The sequence below is a fragment of the Eulemur rufifrons genome, chromosome 27, assembly GCF_041146395.1.
Source record: "Eulemur rufifrons isolate Redbay chromosome 27, OSU_ERuf_1, whole genome shotgun sequence".
NCBI classification, from domain to species: Eukaryota; Metazoa; Chordata; class Mammalia; order Primates; family Lemuridae; genus Eulemur; species Eulemur rufifrons.
The window spans coordinates 7,364,334-7,387,823 of record NC_091009.1 but is presented as its reverse complement, the minus strand read 5'-3'; the positions used below and the strand labels follow the sequence as shown (position 1 = coordinate 7,387,823).

The 23,490-nt window shown below is 36.6% G+C and overlaps 1 protein-coding gene across 4 annotated transcripts in view; it reads right to left on the bottom strand.

Moving 5' to 3' along the window:
- Nucleotides 1-17,098: 17,098 nt before the first annotated feature.
- LOC138375619 (ubiquitin carboxyl-terminal hydrolase isozyme L5) overlaps nt 17,099-23,490 on the bottom strand; it is a 39,989-nt gene continuing 33,597 nt past the window's right edge. For 3 of the 4 annotated variants that reach the window (XM_069459357.1, XM_069459358.1, XM_069459360.1), the window contains one exon: nt 17,099-17,332. In XM_069459357.1, the coding sequence (XP_069315458.1) occupies nt 17,288-17,332 (45 nt within the window). In that variant the 3' untranslated portion in view covers nt 17,099-17,287. Of the gene's footprint in view, nt 17,333-23,102; nt 23,142-23,490 lie in introns of those variants that run through there. The other variant, XM_069459359.1, reaches the window with a different exon arrangement.

The following is a 23,490-nucleotide window of genomic DNA, read 5'->3' as shown; positions in this document are numbered from 1 at the left end:
TGGGAAGCCCATTCTCTGTTTGAAGAATAAGAGAAAGAAATTTACACAGAATGGTCATCCCAGCCAAGGATTCTTGGCTATAAATTACTTCTTAATTCTATTCAAATGATTTTAATCATAAAGGATATAAATTAGCAGTATATTGGAACAGTTTATGCAATACATAGTTATAGAATGTATTCAAATATTACAAATAAAAATAAACTTTAAGAACCTTAAACAAATTAGGGATCTTATTTTTCTGATGCAATAAGAAATCCAGAGGTAGAACATCCAGGGTTGATATTAGCAACCAGCTCCTTCTAACTTTCAGCTCAGGCATGCTTAGCAAGTGAACATCACCTTAGGAGCACACTATCAACCTCCAACATCACATCAACATTCCAGGTAGATCACAAACAAAATCTTAATAAACTGAAAAAAACTAAATTGCATATAGATCATCTTCCCTGATGACAATGATTAAAATCAGTAAATTAATAAGAAATTATAGATACCAAATACCTAGCCAGTTAGAATTTCAAAGACAAATGTCTAAATGACTTTTGGTCAGAAAGGGAAACAAATTTTATACTTTGAAATTAAAAGCAATGAATACACTACATATAAAAATTTATAAGATAGAGCCAAAGCTATACTGAATAGAGAATTCAAAACCTTAAACATATACATTAGTAAATAAGAATAAAATTGAAAGCATTAAGCATTCAAATGAGGATATTTAGGAAAAAAACAGTAAAAGAAACTTTAGGAAAGCAGTAAAATAGAATTTAAAAATTTAAAACAAAGCTAAATAAATTAGAAAATACAAAAAAGATAACTGATTAATAAAACCAATATTAGATTATTTGGAGGAATAGATAAAATAGCTAAATAACTAAGAGATAAGTAAAGATTAGAAAGAAAAAAACATTGATACAAGTGAAATAATAATTATGATATTATACACATTACATTTAGAAATGTAAAATGTTAATAAAATATTTTACAATTCTTTTAAAATGTAAATTTACAAATATTACTCAAAATATTAATAGAAAAATTAAACATAAATATCTGTGGAAGAAACTGAGGAAATATTCAAAGAAATAATCCCTTCAAAAAAACAAAAAAACTGGGTACAGCAGCTCACTCCCATAATCCTAGCACTCTGGGAGGCCAAGGCAGGAGGACTGCTTGCGCTCAGGAGTTCGAGACCACCCTGAGCAAAAGCCAGACCCTGTCTCTACTAAAAACAGAAAAATTAGCCAGGCGTGGTGGAGTGTGCCTGTAGTCCAGCTACTTGGGAGGCTGAGGCAAGAGGATCGCTTGAGCCCAGGAGTTTGAGGTTGCTGTGAGCTACAGTGATATCACTGCACTCCACCCAGGGTGACAGAGCTAGACTCTGTCTCAAAAAACAAAATCAAAAACAAAACAAAACAAACAAACAAACAAACAAGGAAAGCCTGATCTAAATGATTTCACCATTGAGTTCTATCAAATTTACAAATTTACAAAGAACTGATTATTATTCTATTTAAACTGTTTCAAGTCATAAAAATATATAGAATTTCTCAAATCACTTTACAAAGAAATACAATACTAAAACCAATATCTGATTAAAAGCACAAAGAATGAGACAACTGTCAGTATGAATATATATGCAATAATCCTAATAAACCATCAAAAAATCAAATCTAGCATTATATTTTTAAAAATACCATAATCAAGTAAGATTTATTCTAAGAATGTAAAAATGGTTCAAATTTAGAAAACCTAGTAATGTAATTCACCATGTTAAAAGGTGAAAAAAACCTGAATGATTATCTTGCTGTACCTCAAAGACATTTTGATAGGATTCAACTTTTATAACTGATTTGGAGAACAACAGCACCTTAAACCTCCCAGTAAAGTGGGAGTAGAAGTATACATTCATAACACAGCAAAGATATGTATATATTTTTTAATTTTTTACTTTTTTGAGACAGGGTCTCACTCTGTTGCCTAGGCTAGAGTGCAGTGGCATCATTGTAGCTCACTACAACCTCACATTCTTGGGCTCAAGCGATCCTCCTGCCTCAGCCTCCCGAGTAGCTGGGACTACAAGCACGTGCCACCACACCCAGCTAATTTTTTCTGTTTTTTGTAGAGATGGGGTCCTGTTATGTTGCCCAGGCTGGTCTTGAACTCCTGGCCTCAAGAGACCCTCCTGCTTTGGCCTACCAAAGTGCTAGGATTACAGGCATTAGGAACCACATTCAGTAAACAAAAATATTTCTTTTAAACCAATAGCCAAAATAATACTTAATGGTTTAACACGATTTAACTATAGTGTGAAATGCCACAGTTCTTTTAAACAAAGTAAAATGCAACCTTGGAGAAAATGCTAGCAATGTATATGACAGACAAGTGGTTGCTGTCTTTGTTAGAGATGTTAAGATGGGGTAAACTGAGGTCACGATAAGTTAGGAAGATCCCTCCTACCTCCACTGGACAGAGCTCCTTAGCATGCAGTGGCAAATGCCACCTAAGCTCGGGTCTCCTCCGCTGCCACTTCCTCAAATGCTTCACACTATTGATTTTGCATCCCTCTTTCGCACCTTTGATAGCACCCGCTCTCCTAAATCCTTGCCGTCACTGTTGAGACACGGTCCAGTCTTGCTCCTCGCTGACTTAAAAACAAGAGGACAGCGAGAAAGAGAGAGAGAGAGAGAGAGATACCTGTTGAGATGTTATTATTCCCTTCCAGCCACTTCCACTCTCTCCTTCAAAGCTCTAGGTCTTTTTCATTTGTTTCCACACTTTCTACCCCTCATCACATTTATTCAAATCTCTCCTCTAATCTCAAACTCCACCAAAATAGTTCTTTCTGAAGCTAACTTGTAAGTAAAAGAGATCCGCTTTGTATGCATGCAAATGGATAACCAACCACCGTTTACTAAACAATCCAGTTCCCTGTTGAATGAGACGCTTCCTTTATCATTTACTTTCTTCCACATACACGTTGGTCAGGTTCTGGATGCTTCATCCTGTTTTCTGTTTTTCTTTTATTCAGCAAATGTTTAATTCTTCAGAGGTAGCAACATTAGGCACAAATAGATAAATAATAAATAATGAAATAACATTTATTGAGTTTCTACTGTGTGCTTGGCACTGTTTCAGGTGCTTGGCTACATCAGGGAACAAAAAGATCTCTGTCCTCATTCAAGCCTATACTCTGGCAAGGAAATACAAATAATAAACAATAAACATAAGAAATGAGTGCATTACCTTATCTGTTAGAAAGTGCTAAGTATCATGAAAATGAAAAAAGATGAGAACAAAGGAAAATTGGAAGTGCTGACAAGTAGGAAATCTATAGTCTGAAATGGGGCTTAGGCTTCATTCGCTAACACTTCAAGGGGGTGAGAGAATTAGACAAGCAAATACCTGGAAAAATAATCTTCTAGGAAGCAGGTACATGAAGAAGAAATGCCTTAAGTCTGGGTTATGCCTGGTGGGTTTAAGGAATGAAGCAGCCCAGCGTGGCTAAAGCTGAGTGAGAGGGTAAAGAAAGAGACAGAAAGCTAACGGCTGAGAAGGAGGATCATATGGGGTCTCATAGGACATTGGGAGGATTTGGGCTTTATTCCGGATGAAATGGGCAATCACTACCGTGTTTTAAGCTGAGGGATGTATAACCAGACTTAACTTTTCAGAAGTATCACTCTGAATAATTATCTGAAAATCATTCGGTATGGGTACCAGCAGAGAGGAAGGGAAACCTACTAGGAGAAAATTGAGGTGATCAGAAAAGAGATGACGGTGGCATGAATTAGCAATGTAGGCAGTAGAAGTAGTTCAGATCCTAGGTATATTTTGAAGGTAGAGCTACCAGAATATCCTCATGGATTAGATGTAGTGTGTGAATAAGGAAGAGTCTGAAATGACTCTAGGTTTCTTGGCCAGAGCAACTGAGATGAATTGATAAGCCTGTAGTTGCTGTCAATTGCAATGAGAAAGGCTGCTGATGCAGCACGTCGTGTGTGTGTGTGTGCACGTGTGTGTGTGTGTGTTTGTGTGTGTGTGTGTGAGAGAGAGAGAGAGAGAGACAGATAGACAGACAGACAGACAGAGAGAAACCAGCAATTTAGGACATGGTGAGTTTGAGATGTCTACAAGACATCCCATTGGAGATAATTAATTGACAGTTGAATATATGAGCCGGTGTTGGGAAAGGGACCTGAGCCAGAGACATACACGTGGGCATCATCAGCACATAAATATTTAAAGACACGAGTAAACACGAGATCGCCAAGATAGACAGTGTAGACAGAGCTGGGACGAGGGAGAAGGACCAACCCCTGGGGCATGCCTACATGAAGAGTGTGGGAAGAGGAAAAACCTGCAAAGGAGAATGAGTGGTTCGTGGAGGAAAAAAGGAAATCCTGGAAGCCATGTGAAGAAAATTTACCAAGGCAGTAGGATTGGTCAACTACAGCAAATACTGCTGACGGGTCGAGTAAGATGAGAGCGAAGACTGACCGGCGAGTTTAGTATCATGAAGGTCACCGGTGATCTTAAAGAGAGCACTTTCCACGAGGTGATGGCAAACAAATTATTGGTATGTTTTTTTTTTTTTTGAGACAGAGTCTCTCTCTGTTGCCCAGGCTAGAGTGAGTGCCGTGGCGTCAGCCTAGCTCACAGCAACCTCAACCTCCTGAGCTCAAGGGATCCTCCTGCCTCAGCCTCCCGAGTAGCTGGGACTACAGGCATGCACCACCATGCCCGGCTAATTTTTTCTCTATATATTTTTAGCTGTCCATATAATTTCTTTCTATTTTTAGTAGAGATGGGGTCTCGCTCTTGCTCAGGCTGGTCTCGAACTCCTGAGCTCAAACGATCCGCCCACCTCGGCCTCCCAGAGTGCTAGGATTACAGGCGTGAGCCACCGCACCCGGCCTTATTGGTATGTTTTTTAAGAGAAAAGGGAGAAAACTGGAGACAGTGAGCACAGACAATGTTTTTAAGGAGGTATGTTGCAAAGCGGGGCAAAGAAATTGAGTGATATTTGTTGAGGGAAGTAAAGTCAATACGTTTTTTGGTAAGCTGATTGGAATGATCCAGCAGAAAGTGAAAAAATGATGTAGGAGAAGGAGAGAATTGCTAGAATGCTGTCTGATGAGACAAGAGGAGACAGCATCGAATACAAGTGGAGAAGCTGGCTTTAGACAGGAGTATGGTCAGTACCTCTGTGGTGACAGGTAGGAAGGCAGAGGGAGGTGCCAATGCTTTAAGTAAGTAAATGCACGGGTGGGAGTCTATGGAAGTCTTCCTTTTGTTTCCATTTTCTCGGTAAAAGAGGAAGCATGGTCATCAGCTGAGCATAGAAGAGATGTTGGGATTTCAGTAAAATGCAAAAAGTCTGAAATAATCATCTAGAAGAGCGAGAGACAGAACAGCCTAAGGAAGTACAGAACGCTTACCTGACAGCACTGAGGGCCCGCTTGAGATTCAGGATCATGAATTTCAAATTTTCAAATGAGACCAGGAAACTGGCTGAGGGTCCCCCCCGCACCCCCTCCCCCCCTCCCCCGGCCCCATCTCCGACTCAGGTGCCAGGTGCAGGTTCGGAACAGCAGAGCAGCGCACTCACTCAGAATGTAGTTTGATCAAAAGAATAGTACAAAGTAAGAAAAGGGCGAAAGAATTAAGTAAGGGCATTTTCCAAGCGAGGGCTTGTAAGAACTGATCGTGGCATTTAGGCAGGGAAAGGAGAAAACACAAATATCAAAGAGAGATCTTTGCAGAGGAATCGATATCTATGGCAGCTATAGCCTTATAGAATGTATTCCTTAAATGATAAGACTTGAAAATTGAAATTACTCCTTGATCCATGGGCTGCAGAATGGATGTTGTGTTAGCAGGAATGAAAACAACATTAATCACCTTGCACATCTCCATCAGAGCTCTTGGGTGACCAGGTGCCTTGTCAATGAGCAGTAATATTTTGAAAGGAAACATTTTTCTGAGCACTAAGTCAATAGGCTTAAAATATTTAGTAAACTATGCTATACACAGATGTGCTGTCACCCAGGCTTTGTTGTTCCATTTCTAGAGCACAGGCAGAGTAGATTTAGTATAATTCTTAAGGGCCTTGGGATTTTTGGAATGGTAAATGAGTATTGGTTTCAAATTCAAGTCACCAGCTGCATTAGCTCCTAACAAAAGAGTTAGCCTGTCCTTTGAAGCCAGGCACTGATTTCTCCTCTCTAGCTATGAAAGTCCTAGATGGCATCTTCTTCCAATAGAAGGCTTTGTCATGTACATTGAAATCTGTTGTTTAGTGTAGCTGCCTTTATCAATGATCCTAGCTAGCCCTTCTAGATATTATAACTTGCTGCAGGTTCTACATGAGCACTTGCTGCTTTGCTTTACACTTTTACATTATGGGACAGCTTCCTTTCTTAAACTTCATGAACCAACCTCTGCTTGCTTCCAGCTTTTTTATTCTGCAACTTCCTCACCTCTCTCAGCCTTCATAGAATTTAAAGAGAGTTAGGGTCTTGCTCTGGATTAGGCTTTTACGGGAATGTTGTGGCTGGTTTGATCTTGTATCTAGATCGCCCAAACTTTCCTCATATCAGCAATAAAGCTGTTTCACTTTCCTATAATTCATGTGCTCACTGGAGTAGCACTTCTAACTTCCTTTAAGAACTTTTCCTTTGGCTGGGCATGGTGGCACATGCCTGTAATCCCAGCACTCTGGGAGGCTGAGGCAGGAGAATCGCTTGAGCTCAGGAGTTCAAGCCTGAGCAAGAGCGAGACCCTGTCTCTACCAAAAATAGAAAAATTAGCCAGGCTACTCAGGAGGCTGAAGCAGAGTATTGCTTGAGCCTAGGGGTTTGAGGTTGCAGGGAGCTACGATGATATCATTGCACTCTACTTGGGGTGACAGAGGGAGACTCTATCTCAAAATACAAAACAAAACAAAAAAAGATGAATAAAAAAGAACTTTTCCTTTGACTTCGCAACTTGCCTAGCTGTTTGGCATAAGAGGTCTAGCTTTCAGCCTATCTCAGGTTTTGACATGCCTTCCTTACTAAGCTTAATCATTTCTAGCTTTCGATTTGTGTGATTTTTCCTTTTATTTGAACACTTAGGAGCCATTGCAGAGCTCTTAATTGGCCTAATTTCAATATTTTTGTGTCTCAGGGAATAGGGAGGCCCGAGGAGAGGGAGAGAGATGTAGGTTGGTGGAGCAGTCAGAACACACATAACGTTTACGGATTGAGTTTGCCATCTAATATGGGAATGGTTCATGGTGCCTCAAATAATTACAATAGTAACATCAAAAATCACTGATCACAGACCACCATAACAGATATAATAAGGAAAAAGTTTCAATGATTACAAACATTACCAAAATCTGACCCAGGACATGAAGTGAGCGTCTATGCTCTTGGAAAAATGGCACTGATAAACTTGCCTGATGAAGGGTAGCCACAAACTTCAGTTTGTAAATACACAGTATCTGTGAAGCTCAGTGAAGCAAAGTGCTAGAAAACGAGGTATGCTTATACACAAACATTATCGCAGCAAGTCGGGGCACATTAGTCCATCTGAGACTGCTCTGTCTAGCACACTGGCAACAGTGGCTTGTCATAATGTTGTCCCTACTGTTTAGGGAAGTTATCCACCAGGGAACATTACAACCCACAAGGTCAAAACCCAGCCCAATCCTGCAGAATCATTAAGGAAACATGATACAGGGCAAGACACGTCTTTTCATCCATGTGTCCCCAACACGTACAATTGAGCCTGACTCAAAGCAATTAATAAATACCTTTTGATTGAATGAATTAATGAATGAATAAGCAGATGCTCAAGCATATCTTCAATCTTGCCTCTTCTATTATAAGGAAAGGATTCATGTGGTATTTATAATAGTGCTTCTGTCCTGATATTTACTGACGTTAAAATTTGGCATCCAAAATTTTTAAATTGGTAATTCTATCACTAGGCCCCAGAACTGTCTACATTTATTTAAAAACATATCCAGAGAAGAACTGGTTTTCCTTCTTGTGCATACATTTGGAAAAAGCTATACAGATTGTGTGTACAAATGACTACATACCAAATTGGAGATGCTCTGTCAGAATACATACTGTTCACACTGGCTTTATATTCTTTATATCATCTTAGAGATTAAAATCAGCAAGAAAAACTGCTTCAAGACAATAATACAAATTCCATTTATAAGCCTATAAGGTGGTTAATGGGGGGAAAGGTTCCCAAAGTAGAGTGATAATAGTTTAGGAAAATGTGACCAAACTTGGAAAAACTTCAAATGTGTGGTTTTTTCTTTTAAGTTTTATAAGCCTGATTTCTTATGTTTAGACTCAACCATAAGAGAATAAGAAAGGCCTAGAAGAGTATGTTTGTGTGTGTGTGTGTGTGTGTGTGTGTCTAATACAATGAAGCTTTAATGGAGCAATATTTGTTTTAAGGTTTAGTCATATAAACAGATGTGGAAGCCATCTGTTTGCTCTGTAAGAGCTATTTGAAATTTATAACAAGGGGCAAAGTACATTTCAGCAGATAATAGAACATAGGCCAAGATCACACAATAGGTAATGGCATAACACAACTAGAATCCCAGGTCTCATCAGTCCAAGTCCCGTCGTCTGTCCCCCAACTTACAATTTGAGAATAAAATAGTATGCACAAAGTTCAGTGTCTTAACTGTGAAGCTGTGTTTACCAACTTCAAGAAAGTTGGCAAGGAAATACAGCGTCACAGAAGCTAGACTGACCAAGTTACTCATGGAGGATACTTAAGTCAGCACACCATTGTTTTTGATTGCAAACATTAATTCAAGTAAATTTGTCTGAAATCTGAAAGGGTAACTGCATCACCCATGGTGTTTGCTGTATTAACCACATGACCACTCCAGTAACTCTATGTGCTCTACGAGAAAAACTTTCCACATTGGACTAATTGTGCAGAGCATTCCAAATTTGTAAATTAGATGTGGACTATTTCATGCATAAGATATTTTAAAAGGTCATGTTGGCAATATTAGAATGAAACACTGGTTTGTCGTACATAGATATTTCATAGATTGCAGGAAATAGCCTGCTGATCTGGAGACAGTTTAAAAAATTATATTAAAGAGCCTCTCCAGATATCACTAAAAAGCCAGATTCGAATAAAATTAAAATCAAACTTAAACTACAACACATTTGAAAGCATTTATTTACATGAGAAAGGAAGCAGGAAAAGGAGAATTCTCACGAGAAAAGTGAGAATTACGGAGTTTAAAATTTTGTCATTGTGTCTCCAGCAATGTGTAGAAGGACACAGTAACATTTAACCAAGGAGGTGTGTAGCGTTCCAGGCAGATCTGCCTAGTGTCTAGTATGGCAAAATAGTTCACAAGCTATCACAGCCATTATCTCTAAAAAACAAATCATTTCCTTTGGACCAGCTCTATGGTTGGCCAACCTTCTGGTCTTAATTTGGTTTCCTTGGTAAATTTATCTACCAGGGAGAGAATGTACTGATAGGCTGATAGGAATGTCTGGTCTGCTGCAGTTATAATTGCAAAGTAAATTAATAAATTGTCTTTCAGGTGTACATTAGTCTCCTGCAAGTTTTTATTAAGTTGGCTTAACTATCCAAAGTCTTTATCACCTCCAATATGTGTACTCAAATCATGAGCCGGGCAGACCTTGGAGCTTAGTAACCTCACCAGGAAACACAACCGGAGAGGCCCAGCCTAGACAGCTTGTTAGCCTCTAATCAAAATCACTATACTTACCAGCCCTCCGGGAACCACTGGATCCCAGAACTCACGGTTACCGCTTGCTCCAGGCATTCCTTAATAACTCAGCAAAGGGCATCAGTGTCTCCTGCAACGTTTCTGATAAATCCAAAGTGTCTCACATGAGCACCTCTACCATGTAATTCTGTCCATAGTGCAACTTGCACCTCTAAGAATAATTTTCATGGGAAGAATGGTGGAAGTGTATTAAAAAGGTGTACAGATGAGCATCACAAGAAATCATTAAAAAGAAAAAAGTAGAGAAGGAAAGGAGAGAGGGAGGAAGGGAGGAAGGAAGGGAAGAGAGGGAATACAAGTTCAAGTTTGAATCCTAGACTTACTAGCTATATGAACTTGGGCAAGTTACTTAATATCTTAGTGTTTTAGTGTCCCCCATCTGAAAAACCGGGATAATAAGATCTATTTCATATCTTGTGAAGATTACAGTTAATATGCAAAAGAACTTAGGATAGGGCCTGGCACATTGTGAATAACTTTGCATTTTATTTCTAATAAATTCTTCTAATTGATTGTACTTTTGCATTTTGCTACTGAAACTGTAAAAGTCCTACAACCAAATTTTTAAATGCAGAAAATAAAGCATAATCCTTACTGATTATAAAGATAATATTTATTTCCATAACTACAAAAATAACAAATGAGGTTGTACTTGTTAAATTTTAATAAGCATACGTAATCAACTGGGCATCTTGTTAAAATGCAGATTCTGATTCCATTGGTCTAAGGCAGGACTTCGAATTCTGCATTTTTAACAAGTTCCCAGGTGAAGTGATTGCTGCTGGTCTGCAGACCACACTTTGAGTACCCAGGCTACAGATGGTTTGATTCAAAGTGAAGAAATAACTAGAAGGAAGAAAGTAGGTATTATTTATAAAATAAAGATAATATCTCATAGGATTAATGTGAGAATAAAGTGAAATATATTTAAAATGTTAGGAGAATGGCCACAAATGGGAACACTCCATAATCAATAGTATTATTATTGCTAGAAAGGCATTATAGGCATGGTAGGATTAGACAATAAATATATTACTCAAATATATATATACATGTATATATATACACACACATTTGTTTGCATTGTTAATATTTTTAAATGCATTTAGAGAGCATCTTACTGAAATAAATCCTGCCAATACTTTGTTATAATAGCTGGCTAATTTATTGATATGGTTTACTTTTTTTTTTTTAAGAGACAGGGTCTTGCTCTTTTGCCCAGGCTGGAGTGCAGTGGCGCAATCATAGTTCACTGCACCCTCCAACTCCTGGGCTCTAGTGATACCCGTCTCACCCTCCCGAGTAGGTAGGACTATAGGCGTGTGCCCCAATGCCTGGCTCCTTTTTTTTTTTTTGAGACAGAGTCTCGCTCTGTTGCCCCGGCTAGAGTGCTGTGGCATCAGCCTAGCTCACAGCAACCTCAAACTCCTGGGCTTAAGCAATCCTCCTGCCTCAGCCTCCCGAGTAGCTAGGACTACAGGCATGCACCACCATGCTCGGCTAAGTTTTTCTATATATGTTTTTAGTTGTCCAGCTAATTTCTTTCTATTTTTTAGTAGAGACAGGGTCTCACTCTTGCTCAGGCTGGTCTCGAACTCCTGAGCTCAAGCGATCCTCCCACCTCAGCCTCCCAGAGTGCTAGGATTGCAGGCATGAGCCACCACGCCCAGCCCTGGCTCCTTTTTTAAAAAACTTTTTTGTAGAAATGGGGTTTCACTATGTTGCCTGGGCTGGGATATCAGGCGTGAGCCACTGTCCCTAGCTATTTACTTATTGTTTAGAATACAAAAGCAATATGTTCTGGTAGGAAAAAATTCAATCATCTCAGAAATCTCAAAATTTAAAAGGGAAAGTTCCCTACTTCAATCTTCCACCCCTAAGGCCTTGGGCTAATAACTTAAGAATTTGATACTTTAAAATATTTTCTAATTTTATATACACACATATAAAGTCTTTCTTCGGGAAATGGGTTCATACCATAGTATTACAATGAAACTTTCGTTTTCCTCAAAAATATATCACAGACATCCTTCCTTCCATGTAAGGACATAGAAATTCATCTCATATTTGAGTGATTGCATAGTATTCCAACGTATGATAACTTACCATTCTCTATTGCTGTGTTTTAGGTTGTTTCTAATTATTTGCTATTACAAATAACGCTATGATGAACTTTCTCGAGATCAGACAAGATCAGCTGTGTTCAGGATGGCATGGCTATAGACATTTTTTTTTTTTTTTTCTGAGACAGGGTCTTACTCTGTTGCCCATGCTGGAGTGTAGTGGTAGGATCGTGGCTCACTGCAGCCTCAAACTCTTGGACTCAGTTGACCCTCCTGCCTCAGACTCCTGGGATTACAGACATGATCCACCACACCCAGTGCCTTTTCTATATATAACTTTTATTCAATCTATTTTTATATTGACACTCCAGATCACCTTCACAAACCGTTTAATCATCAAGCATTATTGGAAACTAATATTCTGAATTATTGCAAGTTGGTTCTGCCTGTATGCATTCTACTTTTATAGTGCTGATTCAGTACTCCAGGGAAAAACTTTCTCTTCGTTTAGGTCTCTGCTTAAACACCATCTCCTGAATGGGATCTTCCATGACCATCCTATCAAACCTCAGCTCCCCCATCCTTTTGCCCTGCTTTATTTTTTACAATTCTTACTACCACTTGAAAAATTACGTAATACATTAGTTTATCATCAGTCTTACCATGAGGGCAGAGGGTTGATCTTGTTATACTACATCTCCAGCATTTAGAACAACTCAGATATAGGTTGAGTAAATCACTGAATAGTTTTCAAAAAGCTAGTATAATTAAGTCAAACACAAAAAGTATCCAGTATACTAGAAGTGGTGAATCTTTACCACGTCATTCATTGGGTTTAGGCCAGTTAACAATGTATTAAAGAAAAGAATAAATTAAATAACATGCATGTTTGACTAATCTAGTAATTCACACTACTTTAGAAAAATGAAATCTTTGTTTTGGAAACAGGGTCTCACTCTGTTGACCCATCTAGAGTGCAGTGGCGTTGTCATAGCTCACTGCAACCTCAAACTCCTGGGCTCAATTGATCCTCTTGCCTCAGCCTTCTGAGTAGCTGGGGCTATAGGGAAAAATGAAATCTTACTCTAAAAATCAAACTATCCAGTTTTCCCATTTTAGGCATGAGAGGTTAAATTTTTCTGCATTCCTGTATACAATTATCATTGTCCTCCAAGTGGAGGTATTTTGCAGGTTCTTGGGGATCGTCAGAGACAAGATTTCAGGACACACCACATAAGACAGAGCAAGTAGCTTTTATTAACAGCAAAAGTGAAAGTACACTCTCTCAAGAGAAAGGGAGTGGGCAGGCTCGAAAAGAGCAGCTGCCCTTAAAGGAAGGGGTTTTTGGTTTTATGAAGTCTCACTAATTGAGGGGAGGACTATTCAAGGCTAAGAAGTTGGTTTTTACTAAGAACTTAGGTAGTAATTCCTAGAATTGAGTTCCTTCTCATTTTTATACCTTATATAATTGTTTTGGAACTGTCATGGCCATTTTAAGGGAGAAATTTTAAAACCACAATGCAAATAATGTAATTAGCCAAAATTCATGTAAGGTGTCCTAGATAGCTGACAGTCTGGCTGAAGCTGGTTCTTGTCTGTGGTTATCAAGCCCCCTTGGTTAGGCCTTACCACCTGCACCCACTTTGCAGGCCCCCGCATCCGGTCTCAGCCCTGTCTCCTCATCTCCTCTAACACGATCACGGGGTATCAACAGTGGTGGCGGATTCCTCACTCCTGGAACACAACTAGTACAACACTTTCTAACATCAACAGTTCCAGTGGTGGACTCCTTTACTGTTGCAGAGGTAGTTCTGTGGTGGGCCAGTACTGTATGTTTTGCTGGGAATCATTTCTGAAGACTCAACTTCAGCCCACTCCTCCAACCTTTCCAAGGACTTTGTAAGAAATTACGTAGTTTCAAAATTTTCAGTATTAATCCCCATTCCTCTTCAAATAGCCAGAGTGGTTTGTTTCCTATAAAGTAAGTCATTACTGATATAAAACGAAAAATTGTTTAATTTTTTATCAAGTTTAAAAATAATATAAACTACATAAAGCTATTTCAGAGTATAAGGGAGGGTATGCAAGACTTACACACAAAAACATATGTGTGCACGAGGGAAAAAAGGATTACTAAATATATCAAAATGTTAATATGGAAATTTCTGTTGGTAGAACTATAGGTAATTTAAATTTTAGTATTGCTTATCTGTTTTCTCTAAATGTTTTTTTAGAATACGTTAAAAGTCATTTTTTTCTCCCTAACAAAAGAAACAACATCCTCCTAACGGAAAAAAATATATACATATCTCTAAGTGTATCTTGAAATTTTATAAACAACTAGGAGGATTAACTAAAGGTATCAATCTGCATATGTAACAACATAATACACACAGAAGTATGTATCATGGTCCTAAATAGGGGAGTAAGTTCCCATAGTCATGATCCCAAAACAAATATTTGTCTCTTCTAGTGGCACAGTCAAGCTGACTGCTCTGTTAGAAAAAAGGCAGCTATCTTGGGAACTAAACACACGAGGTGAGACTAGCCAGTGCCACAGCTGTTGGCAAGCTTTCTTTGTTTATAATAGCAGAAGTACATCCCTTAGAATTGGCTATTTTAAAAGGCATAAAACAGAATGGAAATGCATTCACCTACCCAATCATTAAATGAGATTTTAGAAAAGAAAGGACAAACATGAAATGAGCATGAGACTTTCTTTAAAATACTCCTTTCAAAAAACTTCCTTATATATCAATTCATGGACTATTAAAAAAAGTTCCACATAACTAACATTATCTATTTCTGGATGGCTCTTTAGTCCTCTATTTGCTCTACCCACCAGCTTCATGACTTAGCTTCAAACTAAGCAATATACAGGATGCAGACAAAGACAAGTCATACTTATTTTATTCATGGACAGAAGTAATCATGAAATATCACAATGCATTTGCAACCACCAAAGAAGATGCAGATAAAATAAACCATTCTTAAGCTATGGAAATTCCTATCAAGGAATTGTATTAGAATTAGATTACTAAGAAAAAAATTCTTTATTAACATAGTAGTTTTGAAAAGCTATTTTTAAAATGTCATTTGATACTAGTTACTTTTGTTAACAGTGTCATTCAGTGACAAGTTTTTAATTTTAATGAACTCTAACTTTCGATTTTTATGGTTATTGCTTTCTGTGACCTAAGAAACCTTTGGCTAACCTCTTAAGTCACAAAGATATTCACCTATGTTTTCTGCTAAAAAGCTTTGTACTTCTTAGCTATTATTTAGGTCTATGATCCATATCAAATTTATTTTTGTAAAGTAGGGGGTCATTGTTCCTTTTTTTTCCAGATGGATATTCAGCTATTCTATTCTGGCTCCATTTGTTGAATAGACTTTCCTTCTCTATCAGATTGCTTTGACACTTTTGTCAAAAGTCAAGTGAGCATATAAATGTGGCTCTGTTTTTAGGCTCTTTATTCTATTCCAATGATTTATTTGTTGGTCCTATGCTAGTACAATGTATTAACTAGTAGATACTACTTACTACCATAATCCTTGTATTGCTTTACAAAATTTAAGCGTCAATAAAAGAGGATATATAAATCAAGCTGAAATAAATGAACAGGATCAAGATGAGCCTTCCCTAGGAAACCATTTTTAAAAATTATATCATGGCTTTGAAAACACTACATAATTACTAGTGTACCATGAGCAAAATATATTTACCCACAAATAACTGAAAAACTACATATTCTTCCTTATATAGGAAAAATATTTCATTAATTTTTCTACTTAGTATCTTATCAGGTTTTCCCTCCTTAGTTCTAAGTCAGTTAATAACATCACAATTACTAAGCTTAACACAATCCTTAAGAATTCATGTGTTAGGCCGGGCGCGGTGGCTCACGCTTGTAATCCTAGCACTCTGGGAGGCCGAGGCGGGCGGATCGCTCAAGGTCAGGAGTTCGAGACCAGCCTGAGCAAGAGCGAGACCCCGTCTCTACTAAAAATAGAAAGAAATTATCTGGCCAACTAAAATATATATAGAAAAAATTAGCCGGGCATGGTGGCGCATGCCTGTAGTCCCAGCTACCCGGGAGGCTGAGGCAGTAGGATCGCTTAAGTCCAGGAGTTTGAGGTTGCTGTGAGCTAGGATGACACCACGGCACTCACTGTAGCCCAGGCAACAGAGCAAGACTCTGTCTCAAAAAAAAAAAAAAAAAAGAAAAAGAAAAATAATTCATGTGTTGAAGATGGAAGATGGGTACACACTCCCCCTAATAAAATGAATTCTGTTAAATTTATTTTACAATAAATGATAAAATGTTAAAAAAAAGGCATGTATACCTTCAGAAATGTGTTTGGTAAGGAAAAAAGTAGATTTATAAAATAAATTATAAAAAGAAGTTTTATAAAATTTCCTCCAAGGTTTAACTTGGAAAAGAAGATTAGGAGCAAGAATACAGTATTATTTTGTAAAATAAAAACCAAAGCAACTCCCAAAAGCAAAAAAAAAAACAAAAAAAAATCCATGGTGATAAAATTGCACATGGCTCTTAAAAACGGCTGCCTTTACTAATTTTGTTCAAACTGGCATAAAAGGCTTCCTTATCACCACTGCAGTCCTTTTTTTGAAAGCATATAGCCAAAACTGTCAAATTTTCAATTTTTCATAAAGACAAAGCTTGTTTGAAAATTATGGACAAGTTGAGAGTAACACCAATACTCTTTAAGATTTACAATTTGTTCTTTACCTGAAATTTTGCTCTAAAGCATAAAACACAGACCTTCCTAAAATAATTCTATAATACATAAATATAGAAAGTTTGCTAAAATAAAATTGGGATGTTTATTACCTTTTCTACTGACAGCAGTACAAATCACTAGAAATTATACTTTTGTCCATTTCTAAGGATCTGCATTAAAATCATGCTTTCTCAAATAATTGGTGTTGGAGATAAAATTCAGTGTTAAAACAAATACCAAAGATAAAAACACTGATAATTTTCCATTAATGATGGAAGATTCAGTTTAATCAAGATCTGACATTTATAAATTCTAAGTATTTAACTGGGCTAAAAGATCAAAAGATTAATTAGAACAATTACCAGCAGAGAATACCATTTGTGCATTTTCTAGGTTCATTACGGTAGCTATCCGGAGAACTAATGTTCTCAGATCCAGTGTCAAATAATGGAATTTGGGCAAGTACTCTTAATATCATTTTTATTTAATATGCACTACATGCACATGATGCAGGTAGGGAAAGTTTATGAATCCATGCATTAAAGACAAGACAGACTGGTACTACTGACAAACGTGCAGAGCCAATCAGAATGTTGCTCAAAGTTCTTTATACTTAATGGTTTCCATGAAAGTACGTGCAGAAGCAGAAATGTGTACACATTCCAAAAGATCCTCTTCATTTAGATTCCTGAGCTTTCTTTGCATTCTGTTTTTCTTTTGCCTAAAAATTAAAGACAGTATGTTACAAAATCTTAAAAGTCTGTTTTAGACAATATTAAAATGTGCTTAAGAGGGTATTCTCAAGCTAAAAGGCTTGAAAATGCACTGTTTCTGTGATTTCTAGAGCATTACATTTTATAGCCTGAGACTTGCAACAAACTATTCCTGGACAATTATAGTTATTCTTTGCCCTAAATAAGAAAGCGTCATGTTTGGTGTACAGTTATTCCTTATATGAAATTGAAATGTATTGTTACAATGTAATAATTTAAAAATAGGTAATTACTCATTCCATAAAGTCAAACTCATTAAGAGTATTCCAAAACAATATACATACATATTTGTTCTTATTCAAATGAGTGTAAGAAAAACCCTATCTTAGTTTCTGCATATTTGAATAAATGAATTTAACATAAAGTTTATGTGAGTTTAACATAATGTCACTAAAGGATTATGTATCTGTGGTGTCAGTAAACCTTTCTTATATGATCTAAAAAATGTTTTCACACCTTATTTCAATTGCTCCTCATTACAATTATATAGCTTGAACACACAGTAATTCTATTTTATTCTTTAGCAGATGAAGAAGCCAGAGCTCACAGACATTATCAAACGTGACACAGCAAGTATATATGGTAAAACCTCAATAAAGCTCAAAGACGTGTTCTATAGCATTGCTTCTCCATGTACACACCAACGACCCAGGCACCCTGTTTAAACGCAGACTGATTCAGTAAAGTGCCTGAGGTTCTTTAGTGGATATTTTGGTGTATACATACATAATGAGTGCGATACGCACTGTCTAGGGGATGGACACGCTTGAGGCTCTGACTCGGGGGGGTGGAGGGGGCAATATACGTAACCTAAACTTTTGTACCCCCACAATATGCTGAAATAATAATAAAAATAAATAAATAAATAAATAAAAATGCCTGAGGTTCTGCATTTCTAATAAACTCTCAGGTGATGCCAATTCTGCTGGTCTTCAGAAAATACTTTTGTTTTTTTTAATGATTTAGTGGCTGGAGACTAAGCTTCAAGTCCTGGCTTGGCCACTCATTAGCTGGATGACCCTGGTCAAGATATTTAATGTTTTAGAACCTTAGTTTCCTGCTCTGTGAATAATGCCTACTGTGTCTACCTCATTGGCTCAAAATCCAAATGCAGAAATGCCTGTAAGGAGGAGATTTATAAACTCACAAGTGCCCTATAGGGTGGATTGGGATAATTACTGTTATTTCGCCAAAACTGCCTATCTTTAAGAACAGTATTTTTAGGTGTATGGAACGACATGAGGAAAAAGTTTTCAGAATCTGATACCTTGAGGCGGGCTTCCCGACCCTGCCAGTTCCCACCGCAGGGTAAGAACTCTGGCGCTCAGTCTTGGGGCTGCGACCCTCTGCCCGGGAACAACTGTGACGAAAAGGAGTCCTCCCCCAAACCACTCCGTCAGCTACGACTGTGCTGTGAACCACGTGTTCCGGTCACACGGAACACTGAGTGGGACGCCACAGGCACGGTGCTCGGTAAAGCATTTGCACGTGCTGTTCCCTCTGCCTGGAATACTCTTTCTCAGCTTTTCCATCTCAGCTTCAACTCCTGAGTATTGTTATGAAAAGAGTTTTGAACTCATGAATCACTTGAAAGATCTCCGGGGACCCCAGATGTTCCAGATCTCTGCTGACTGAGCTATTACTTAGCAACTATTTCTTACTGTTTCTCTGTCTCTCTATTCTGCTGTCTGTCTGTCTGTCTCTCTCTCTCTGAAACTAAAATGTTCATTCTTTAAGTAGTTACAGCTACAGAACATAGAATAATTGAGCTAACCCCACTTCCTAGCGCCAAAAGTATTCTAGGAAGCAGACACCCAACCACTTCAAAAGAATTTACTACTAATTTTAGTGGAACAACTAATTTAGCAGTATTTTTTCCTAATCTTTCTCTTTTTTTCCCTTTTCCTTTCTGTAATATTTTAAGGCAAATCTCTGGCAATATGTCATTTACCTGTTAACACTCCTGTGTGAGCCTCTAAAGTATAAGGACGTTTTCCTACAAAACTGCAACACCATTCTCACACTTAATAAGTTAACAATACAGGCAGTTACTTAATACCATCTTCTAGCCAGTCAGTATTGAAATGTTCCCAACTGTCTCAACAGTTGTCTTATAATTGGATTGTCCACATATTGCACTTGATGGTTATGTCCTTTTCCAGATAATACTTTTAAAAGCAAGATTTTAGAGGACTAGAACACAATGTTCTTTGCACTGTGCCACTTGAATCAGAAAGAAACCAATAAATTAGACTTTTGCTATTATACAATTTTTAAAAACTTCCTTAGATAAAAAATAGGGTAATTAGAACAATTATAATCTTTTTAATAATGTATTAGGTAGTATAACTATCATACAACAGTATGATAAAATTGAGTGCTATAAATTACAATACATTAAGAGCAAACAGGTTATACATCATATGAAAAATAATAAAATTGCACGAACACTTGTAGTTAACAAGCATAATTTACAATTTGCTAAATTTGTAATTTGTAATACATGAGATATATATACCATATCTCATACAAAGTTTTGTTTTCAAATAATGAAAATACAATTCAGTTTTAGGCATAATTTAAAATAAAAGTATGCACTTCTTTCCTTATTGATCTCTGAATATACTTAACAGAATGTTTATTGGATTAACAAGAAATGAATTTACTGGTTTGTGATATAAACTTCACAACATAATTAAATGAACAAAGACATATAATGCGGAGAGTACACACACATTTATTAAATTGTATAATTTAAATAAAATTAAGGGATATATAAGTTAAAAATAATTACTACCACTAATTGAACACTTATTGTATACTTTATAGATATGATTTTATTGAATCCTCAAGATTGTGAAATAAGCATGATTCCCAATTTAAGAATGAGAAATAGATGCTCTAAGTAAATAATTGCCTAAAAGCACTGCTAGTAACACATCTGACATTTAAACTCAAAGTCTATAGTCTGTTCTGCCTTTGTCAAAAAATAAAAAATACTGTTATATTTCTAAATAGCACAGAAAAAATGTACACTGTTAAAAATATTGGCCGGGCGTGGTGGCTCACGTCTGTAATCCCAGCACTCTGGGAGGCTGAGGCGGGGTGGATCGCTCGAGGTCAGGAGTTCGAGACCAGCCTGAGCAAGAGTGAGACCCCGTCTCTACTAAAAATAGAAAGAAATTATCTGGCCAACTAAAATATATATAGAAAAAATTAGCCGGGCATGGTGGCACATGCCTGTAGTCCCAGCTACTCGGGAGGCTGAGGAAGGAGGATTGCTTAAGCCCAGGAGTTTGAGGTTGCTGTGAGCTGGGCTGACGCCACGGCACTCACTCTAGCCTGGGCAACAGAGCAAGACTCTGTCTCAAAAAAAAAAAAACAACAATTTTCCTTCTACACAGTGTGCCAATAACATATTAAAAATTACTGACTCTAATCAGATAATCTTATAATAACAGATATTAATATAAATATTACTGTGATTGGCTTTATTCTTCTATCTTATTTTTATTAAGGGATAGAAAAAGTAAGTTCTAAAGGATGGTAACTTATCACCAATTATATCATAATGTCAGTAAAGTGTGCAAAAAATTCAGTATCGTGAAGTTACTTTGCTCTCCCATAGCAACTGCAACTCTGTGTTACATTAAGGTAGGTGGTTGGTAGTTGTTAAAAACTTGGGTAGACAATGATTCAGAATTACATACAAAGGTTAAGAAAAAATTTTTTAAAGAATTATAACTATAGTGAATAAACAGAAGTTTCACAAATGGAATTTTAATCTAGGTAATTTTATTTTATATTTTAAGGAATAGAGTTGGTATGTAGTACAAGAAGTTTTATAACTGTATACTTTCAGTTACCTCCTGAGCAGTTTTTATGTAATGTATACTCAATGAACACATCAGATAAGGGCAGATGCCTCATCTGGAGGAATAAAAACGTGTAATATGAAATCTTAGCCATAAGCCCAAGGAAGAATCAGTCTTTACCCTTTATAAATCATTCTGTAAAATGCAAAGATTTTAGCTTAAATACATTCATGCCATCATAGGCTATAGGCAACTGCCCCTATTACTCCAAAACCTGATCCTGGGCAGTCTTAGGGCAGCCACATCTTTCCTGTTTGGTTCCTTCTACCCCTTTCACACTTTGTTCCTTTGTTTTCTTACCCTATTTTTCCTTAAAAAACAAAAACAAAAAAACAAAAACCCATCATTCCAATTTAATGATCTATTTCTGTATTCCACAAGTATTTTTTCTTGGAAGTATTACTATTGAGTAATTAACTATCACTAGTAGAGCCTTTATATAATTAAAATATATAAAAATAAAATCTAATCTTAATCTATTCTAATAATTTTTAACCTGCTTTACTTGTAACATTTTCATTTATCAGCAGAAAATCGTATTTTAATGTCGTACAATTTTTTTTCCAAAATAAGATGAACAAAATAATATCTGTACTAAGGAAGTTGATATGTTGATACAGGGCAAGCATTTAATTCCAACCACAGATTTACAATTTTATGGAGATGAAATTTTAAGTGGCTAAAAAGCTACTTAGGAGCTACTCTGTGCTGGATCTTTAGCATGACTTTATTCTGGCACTTATCAGAATAATACTGTTCATCACAATACTATAATTGTTTATGTATTCCTTTTCCAAACCTTATCATGAGTTGCTTAAGAGAAAAGAGTATGTCTTAATTATGTGTTCCTAGATCTTAACAGACTGCCTGGAATATAGTTGCAGCTAGATAAATGTTTGATGAATAATTGGAAACATTTCAAGAATTCCAACCAAATGATGACTCTGAATTAGCTTCAGAACCTAGGGGAATTACTGATATTGCATATATACAAGAAATAAATGTATCTCAATATTGCTTATGCAATATTAATTAAAGAACAGTGTGGAAAAACAGGCAAAATAGAAGGTCAATAATTACATCCTTTAAACAAACAAATGCAAACACAGTTACTGGGCTGGTGTTCCACTGACATTAGGTATTCTTATACTGCCACCTTGTGTCCAAAGTAATGTGAACTGAGGAATTAAAGTTCTAATGCAAAGTTGAAAGCTGTTCTCTAACTATGCTCTCAAAAAAATCTAGGGACATAGTATCATAAAAATCAACAAGAGTGGCCCTTTTTGTAATATTCACAAAAAATTATATTTACAGGCTAATTTTAAAGCAAAATTTATACACTTAAAATTTGTCTAGGTGTCCTTAACAACATTTATCTATACTTGAAATCCAATATATCACATGATTTAGTACATTATATAGTTATTTTGTTCAAAATTTTTAACAGAGAAATATTTCATAGTGTTTCATACAAAGAACACCACGTCTAGGTACTCTTGTTAACCAAGCAATTTTGAAAACCACAAGACCCTAATTGTTAATCTAAAAGTTTCAAAAATCAGTTTCCCATCTTGGAATATGCTGAGATACATGAATAGAAAAACCTATGGTGGAAAAAAGAATATTTAGCAGTCTTCTGCAATAATTTTTGCATTTAATGCTATAAGTTGGGTCACATGGTTCAATAAGTTATATACAAAAAATTAAGTCACATCTCATATTATTTGGAATTTATAATATGAAATAGCTTGGTTGAAATGTACCTTTGCTTTGCAAACTTTAAAATTAATAAGAAAAATATACCTACCATGTATTCTGGTCTTTAAGTTAATGGTCCAAAATTTTATTTGCCTAGTAGTGTCTTCTCAAAGTGTTTCTCAAAATATGGTACACAGACCAGTTGCATTAGAATCACTTGGGGCATTTATTAAAGATTCCTTCCCCTATATCAGAATATCTGGAGGGGGGCCGGGTAACATGTATTTTAAAGAGTATCCAGCAATGGTCACTTTCAGAAACACTAATTTACAGTATGAAACTTAAAAACAATTTAACTGTATTTCATTTATTCAACAAATATTAAGTTACTTTTATTAAAGAAAAAAAATCACAGAAATCAGAAATTTTCACTAACTTATGGTAGTTTTCCCTCAGTGGAAAGGAAACTAGATTAGGAATAAGAAAACCTATTTCCTAGTGCAGACTACTCTTTTTTCCCCCCCTTCAATGTC